Below are 7,500 nucleotides of genomic sequence, written 5' to 3' on the forward strand. Positions count from 1 at the left end.
ACTGACTCTACGAAAAGTCTACCAACTCTACGAAAACTCTACCGACTCTACGAAAACTCTACTGACTCTACGAAAACTCTACTGACTCTACGAAAACTCTACCGACTCTACGAAAACTCTACCGACTCTACGAAAACTCTACTGACTCTACGAAAACTCTACTGACTCTACAACAACTATACAGCTCTACTAAAACTCTACCGACTCTACGAAAACTCTACCGACTCTACAACAACTATACAGCTCTACTAAAACTCTACCGACTCTACGAAAACTCTACCGACTCTACGAAAACTCTACCGACTCTACAACAACTATACAGCTCTACTAAAACTCTACCGACTCTACAACAACTATACAGCTCTACTAAAACTCTACTGACTCTACGAAAACTCTACCGACTCCACGAAAACTCTACTGACTCTACGAAAACTCTACGGACTCTACAAAAACTGTACCGACTCTAAGAAAACTCTACCGACTCTACGAAAAGTGCACTGACTCTACAAAAACTCTACCGACTCTACAACAACTATACAGCTCTACGAAAACTCTACAGACTCTACAAAAACTGTACCGACTCTACAACAACTATACAGCTCTATGAAAACTCTACAGACTCTACAAAAACTGTACCGACTCTACAACAACTATACAGCTCTACGAAAACTCTACAGACTCTACGAAAACTCTACCGACTCTACGAAAACTCTACTGACTCCACGAAAACTCTACCGACTCCACGAAAAGTCTACCAACTCTACAAAAACTGTACCGTGCTACAAAAACTCTACCGACTCTACGAAAACTATACAGCTCTACGAAAACTCTACTGACTCTACTAAAACTCTACAGACTCTACAAAAACTGTACCGACTCTACGAAAAGTCTACAGACTCTACGAAAACTCTACAGACTCTACAAAAACTGTACCGACTCTAAGAAAACTCTACGGACTCTACGAAAACTCTACGGACTCTACTAAAACTCTACCGACTCTACGAAAACTCTACTGACTCTACGAAAACTCTACTGACTCTACGAAAAGTCTACCAACTCTACGAAAACTCTACTGACTCTACGAAAACTCTACTGACTCTACGAAAACTCTACTGACTCTACGAAAAGTCTACCGACTCTACGAAAACTCTACTGACTCTACTAAAACTCTACCGACTCTACGAAAACTCTACCGACTCTACGAAAACTCTACTGACTCTACGAAAACTCTACTGACTCTACAACAACTATACAGCTCTACTAAAACTCTACCGACTCTACGAAAACTCTACCGACTCTACAACAACTATACAGCTCTACTAAAACTCTACCGACTCTACGAAAACTCTACCGACTCTACAACAACTATACAGCTCTACTAAAACTCTACCGACTCTACAACAACTATACAGCTCTACTAAAACTCTACCGACTCTACGAAAACTCTACCGACTCTACAACAACTATACAGCTCTACTAAAACTCTACCGACTCTACGAAAACTCTACCGACTCTACAACAACTATACAGCTCTACTAAAACTCTACCGACTCTACGAAAACTCTACCGACTCTATGAAAACTCTACTGACTCTACTAAAACTCTACCGACTCCACGAAAACTCTACTGACTCTACGAAAACTCTACTGACTCTACGAAAACTCTACCGACTCCACGAAAACTCTACTGACTCTACGAAAACTCTACGGACTCTACAAAAACTGTACCGACTCTAAGAAAACTCTACCGACTCTACGAAAAGTGCACTGACTCTACAAAAACTCTACCGACTCTACAACAACTATACAGCTCTACGAAAACTCTACAGACTCTACAAAAACTGTACCGACTCTACAACAACTATACAGCTCTATGAAAACTCTACAGACTCTACAAAAACTGTACCGACTCTACAACAACTATACAGCTCTACGAAAACTCTACAGACTCTACGAAAACTCTACCGACTCTACGAAAACTCTACTGACTCCACGAAAACTCTACCGACTCCACGAAAAGTCTACCAACTCTACAAAAACTGTACCGTGCTACAAAAACTCTACCGACTCTACGAAAACTATACAGCTCTACGAAAAGTCTACAGACTCTACGAAAACTCTACAGACTCTACAAAAACTGTACCGACTCTAAGAAAACTCTACGGACTCTACGAAAACTCTACGGACTCTACTAAAACTCTACCGACTCTACAAAAATTCTACAGACTCTACAAAAACTGTACCGACTCTACAAAAACTGTACCGACGCTACGAAAACTCTACCGACTCTACGACAACTATACCGCTCTACGAAAACTCTACAGACTCTACCAAAACTGTACTGCTCTATGAAACTCTACCGACTCTATGAGAACTATACCGCTCTAAAAAACCTCTACTGACTCTACAAAAACTCTACCAACTCTACAAAAACTCTACCAACTCTATGACAACTCTACCAACTCTACAAAAATCTCTCAACCCTACAAAAACTGTATTGCTCTACAAAAAACTCTACCTACTCTACGAAAACTGTACTGACTCTGTGAAAAGTGTGCCGCTCTATGAAAACTCTACCGACTCTATGAGAACTATAACGCTCTACAAAAACTGTACAGATTCTACCAAAACTCTACCAACTCTAAGAAAACTCTACTGACTCAACAAAAACTCTACTGACTCCTGCTCCTGAATGCAGCACGGTCAGTTTCAACTGTGTGTGTGTGTGTGTGTGTGTGTGTGTGTGTGTGTGTGTGTGTGTGTTTGTCCTGAGGGAGCTCAGAAACAATGGTCGTGTTTTTCATGGGAACCAAGTTCAGGACAGAACTCATATATCACCACACACACACACACACACACACACACACACACACACACACACACACACACACACACACTAACAAACACACACACGTGGAGGAGGGCGTGGATGGTGAAACTGCAGTATTGTCACATTTCCTGCCGGACAGGAAACTAGAGGAGGACAGGAAGACACACACACACACACACACACTGCAGCATTTATCTGTGCAGTTTAATTCCCCCCAAAAACAAACAGAAAAGAAAAAGATTTAATGGTCCTGCTTCTTTCTTGTCATTCTCTCTCCTCCCCCTCACATCTGTCCCTCTTTTCTTTGTCTCTCTGTCTCTGACAAACCGCCTGCAATCACATTTCTCCACGCTCACGTCTCAGCACTTGTTGTGTGTGTCTGACAGTAATCTGATTACAGCTGCAGGTCGCCCGCGGCAACACCTTTTGTACTGCGATCTGAGGCTGTTATATACATGAGTGAGTGTGTGTGTGTGTGTGTGTGTGTGTGTGTGTGTGTGTGTGTGTGTGTGCCTGGGGGACGACACACTCTGGTGTCAGAGGAAACAAAAGCAAAGTTAAATATAAACACGCAAACATGAAATCGTATCTTAGAGCAGCATCTGTTCAATCTGATGGATTTCACATCATGTCAATTAACACACTGCACGTCAACGCACACGCACACGCGCGCTTCTTGTTCCTGCATAAAGACAAACACAAATCTCGACTCGCTTGAAAATGATCCTTTTTCTTCTTTTCACCTCTGTTTCTTCTTTCAATCACTCGACCCGTCAGAGTGTATTTCATGTAGACGCTGCGTTCTCCCACGCCACCTGAACTAACCATTTTTGTATTTTTATTTATCCTTCAATTAACCAAAAGTCATCGGAGATACGACAGCTTCATCCCGAACTCAAACTACACACTGACAGTAATAAACTGATAAACACGATAATAAGCAGATACACGTTTGTCTGTATGTCCACATGGAAAATATCTATATATGAATGAAAGGCTACAACTAATTCTTCATTATCAATTATTCATCATTCTCTTGATGAGTCATTTTGTCTATAAAACATCTGTTTTAGTTCCTGACAGAACTTTAAACATCTGGACTTGTCAGTTTAACATCAGATGTGACAAAGAAAAGCAAGAAACTGTCATTAAAAAATGACTAAATGAATGATTCAGTAATCAACATAGTTGCAGATACATTTTTTATTCTGATGGACTAATCAGTGAATTGATGGACAGTGTCAGTGTTGCACAGATATAAGAACCATGTGGATGTAAATCTTAGTTTTGGGACTACATTTCCCAACATGCTGTTCTGTGATAACCACTTAAAAAGTCCTCATGTCTGCTCATTAGAAATCTCTACATACTGATTAATAATAAAACCACTAATGAAACTGTGATGAAGGTGTTACGTTTCCTGTTTCGTGTCGATCAGCTGACCGCTGCTGCTAGTTGTGGCGACTGTTAGTATGATGTCGTCTGTGCCCTGCTGATGTCACTGTCACGCCATTTACTGGCTTTAACACGCGTGTTAATGCAGCTGTAAACGCACTCAGAGCACATTGATTGGATCTCAGCAGGTTTAAATCTGCGGAGCGTAACACATTCATGAGTAACAAACCGTCCCAGTGAAAGGTGAAAGGTCACCTAGCTCCGCCTCCTCCCGCCGGCTAAAGCGAGCCCCATAAAAACTACAAGTAGCAGCTTCAAGTTTTCCCTCGAAACAGTGAAAGACGTCTGTTGCAGCAGCAGTTTTGTTGACCTGTCTTTTATGTTATACGTTTGTTGACGTGTCCGCCAGCTCCGCCCACCTCGTTAGCTTATTAACATCCAATCACAATGCGAGCACGGCCGAGAACACGGGTGTGAACGCAAAGAGCTACTGATCATCATCCAGACACTGATCACATGTTCATAGCAGTGGAATAGTGGGGAAGGGGCCAGTGATGTCACAGTGATGTCACAGTGATGTCACAGTGGAGTTTGTAATGAAAGACACTATCCAGGTGCATTATGGGAAATGTTGGATCCAGAGTTTGTGGACTAGATGTTTAAAATCTGTCACATGTTCAACTAAACCTGAGAGTTTCTGATAAAGCTACGAGAAGAAGTGAGAGACTCTAATGTTGGGGGGTCAGTTCAGATCCAGATCAGTTCAGGCTCCCCCTGCCTCCCCCGCCCACCCCATCTCTGCTCCGTCATGCTGATGCTGTTGTTGTTTATTGTTTGTAAAGAGATAAAGTGTAAATTAATAAATTGAGATGAACTGAAGCATCTTAAGAAAAGGAAACATTGTGTGTGTGTGTGTGTGTGTGTGTGTGTATATGTGTGTGTGTGTGTGTATGTGTGTGTGTGTGTGTGTGTGTGTGTGTGTGTGTGTGTGTGTATGTGTGTGTGTGTGTGTGTGTGTGTGTGTGTGTCTGATTGACACATTAGCTGTTAATCCCTTGTTAATCCTCGGTGTTAGCAGCAGGCTCTGATTAGCCCCGCCTGCTGATCGTTAATTAACCAAATCCCTCGTTACAGCGGAACGATGGAGATCAGACAGCTGTTGACATGACGACTGTTACCGCGGATACCGCCTCCCTCTGTGACTGTGTGTGTGTGTGAGAGAGAATATCAGACGAGTAAGAAGTTTGTTTTTAAAAAAAGAAAATGTGAATCTTGTGACGTCGTGTTTTAAAATGACACACTGGACGGTTGGTTTCTCTCCTCAAAGTGTTTTAACGTTTCAGTCATCAAAACTTTATAAAGCGGAAGATTGATGCTGCTGAATATTTGAACATGTGTGTGTGTGTGTGTGTGTGTGTGTGTGTGTTACCTGACTGGAGCGCCGCGGCTCTGTGCTGGTTTCAGCAGGACGGTGACGGTGGAGTCGGTCTGGTTGAGAGGAGACTCCTGATCGTACGGCGGCATCTTCGGAGCTGCAACAAAAACAAAACAATTAATTACATGAAAAAAAGATTTGTGTCACCAAAAAAGGAATGAAACACTAACATCTACCATTATAAAAGGAAAAATTAGCACTTATGTGGACAGATTTCATGGATATTTCATATCATATTCAACAATAACAGATATATATATATATATATGAGCGTTGCAGGTTGCTACCTGAGATCTTGGTGGTGAACTGCGTGATGACCGGAGGGCCGAAGCCTTTAATGGTGGAGGCTCTGATAGTGAAGGAGTAGGTGGAGCCTGGGTAGAGGCCGGTGAACACGTGGCTCGTCTCATTGGCCGGTTTGAACACCTTTCCGCTCTGATTGGACAGGTCGAACTCTGTGTCGAAGGAGCTCAGAGCTTTGTAGGAGATCTGTGGAAGAAAGCAACGTTTTAATGTCTGGCTGCCTCACAGGGGATTGTGGGTAATGAAGTCTTCAGTGTTATCATCGACCACAAACTGACGGCGCCGTGTTTACCTGAAATCTGAGTTTTTTATTTGGTTTGTTTTTTTTCCAAAATTGTTTGTGTGATTATCAAATTGAATACAAGTTTATTTTACTGACCTGAATCACTGGTTGAAAATGAGACTTTTGCTAATGCTGCTACATTTGTGCTAAACAGTTCATCATTTTAAGACACAATGTTTTATTTTGTTGACATTCAACAACTACAGCTCCCATGAGCCTTTGCCAGTACACCTTCTGCTGGGACTCTGTACTGTTACATCAACCAGTACGACTGTTGCTAAATAAGGAAAATGAGGCTAAAGGCTCCCATATTATCTAAAATCTCTGTTCTGGTCATCAGTAAGAAATACTACATTACCCATGAGCCTCAGCTGCACCATAGCAGCTGATTTTATCCAACATTGATCCAAAATCAAAAAGGTGAAATTATTAAAATTTCTGTATTTATCCAATGAGTTCTACAAACATCTGAGAGACTGAAACTCTCTGATTGGTCGATTATCAGAGCAAAGCACTCTGGGAGTTATAGTGTTTACCTCGTACTGTCGGATGAGGCCGTAGGTCTGCAGCGGTTCTCTCCAGCTCAGACTGATATGCTCCTCGTAGCTGCTGCCGAGGATGGAATCTACCGGAACCGCTCCGGGAACTGAAACACGAACATGAACGTAAACACTTTATTTACCAACATCTGCTGAACTACACAACAACAAACATTACAGAGTCAGCTGGAGACACTTTCACACAGTTAAGCGTCTCGTACCGTCCTCGTCCGTCAGCACCAGCAGCTCCTCGCTCTCCTTGCGTCCCTCGGGGTTACTGAGGACGAGTCTCAGGCTGACGTTGGTGAACGGTGGAAGGTTACGTACAGTGTGCTGCGGCATGGCGCTCAGCGTGTCGTACACCACCTCCTCCCGCACCTCCTCCTTTAACGGCTCCCTGCAGGAGGAACAGGAGGAGGCCAGTTATTAACCTGTCGGCCCCTCCCTGCATTTACCTGCTGGCCCCTCCCCTCCCTGTCTTTACCTGCTGGCCCCTCCCCTCCCTGCATTTACCTGCTGGCCCCTCCCCTCCCTGTCTTTACCTGCTGGCCCCTCCCCTCCCTGTCTTTACCTGCTGGCCCCTCCCCTCCCTGCGTTTACCTGCTGGCCCCTCCCCTCCCTGTCTTTACCTGCTAGCCCCTCCCCTCCCTGTCTTTACCTGCTGGCCCCTCCCCTCCCTGCGTTTACCTGCTGGCCCCTCCCCTCCCTGTCTTTAC

The 7,500-nt window shown here is 43.5% G+C and overlaps 1 protein-coding gene across 4 annotated transcripts in view; it reads right to left on the bottom strand.

The window, feature by feature from the left end:
• Positions 1-7,500, bottom strand: part of LOC121888118 (receptor-type tyrosine-protein phosphatase mu-like) — a 100,914-nt gene that overhangs the window by 72,117 nt on the left and 21,297 nt on the right. For all 4 annotated transcript variants that reach the window (XM_042399473.1, XM_042399472.1, XM_042399474.1 and 1 more), the window contains exons 7-10: positions 7,006-7,181; positions 6,782-6,891; positions 5,947-6,148; positions 5,654-5,756 (exon numbers count right to left, since the gene is read on the bottom strand). In XM_042399473.1, the coding sequence (XP_042255407.1) occupies positions 5,654-5,756; positions 5,947-6,148; positions 6,782-6,891; positions 7,006-7,181 (591 nt within the window). The remainder of the gene's footprint in view (positions 1-5,653; positions 5,757-5,946; positions 6,149-6,781; positions 6,892-7,005; positions 7,182-7,500) is intronic.

The sequence above is a fragment of the Thunnus maccoyii genome, chromosome 21 (assembly GCF_910596095.1).
Source record: "Thunnus maccoyii chromosome 21, fThuMac1.1, whole genome shotgun sequence".
Lineage (NCBI taxonomy): Eukaryota > Metazoa > Chordata > Actinopteri > Scombriformes > Scombridae > Thunnus > Thunnus maccoyii.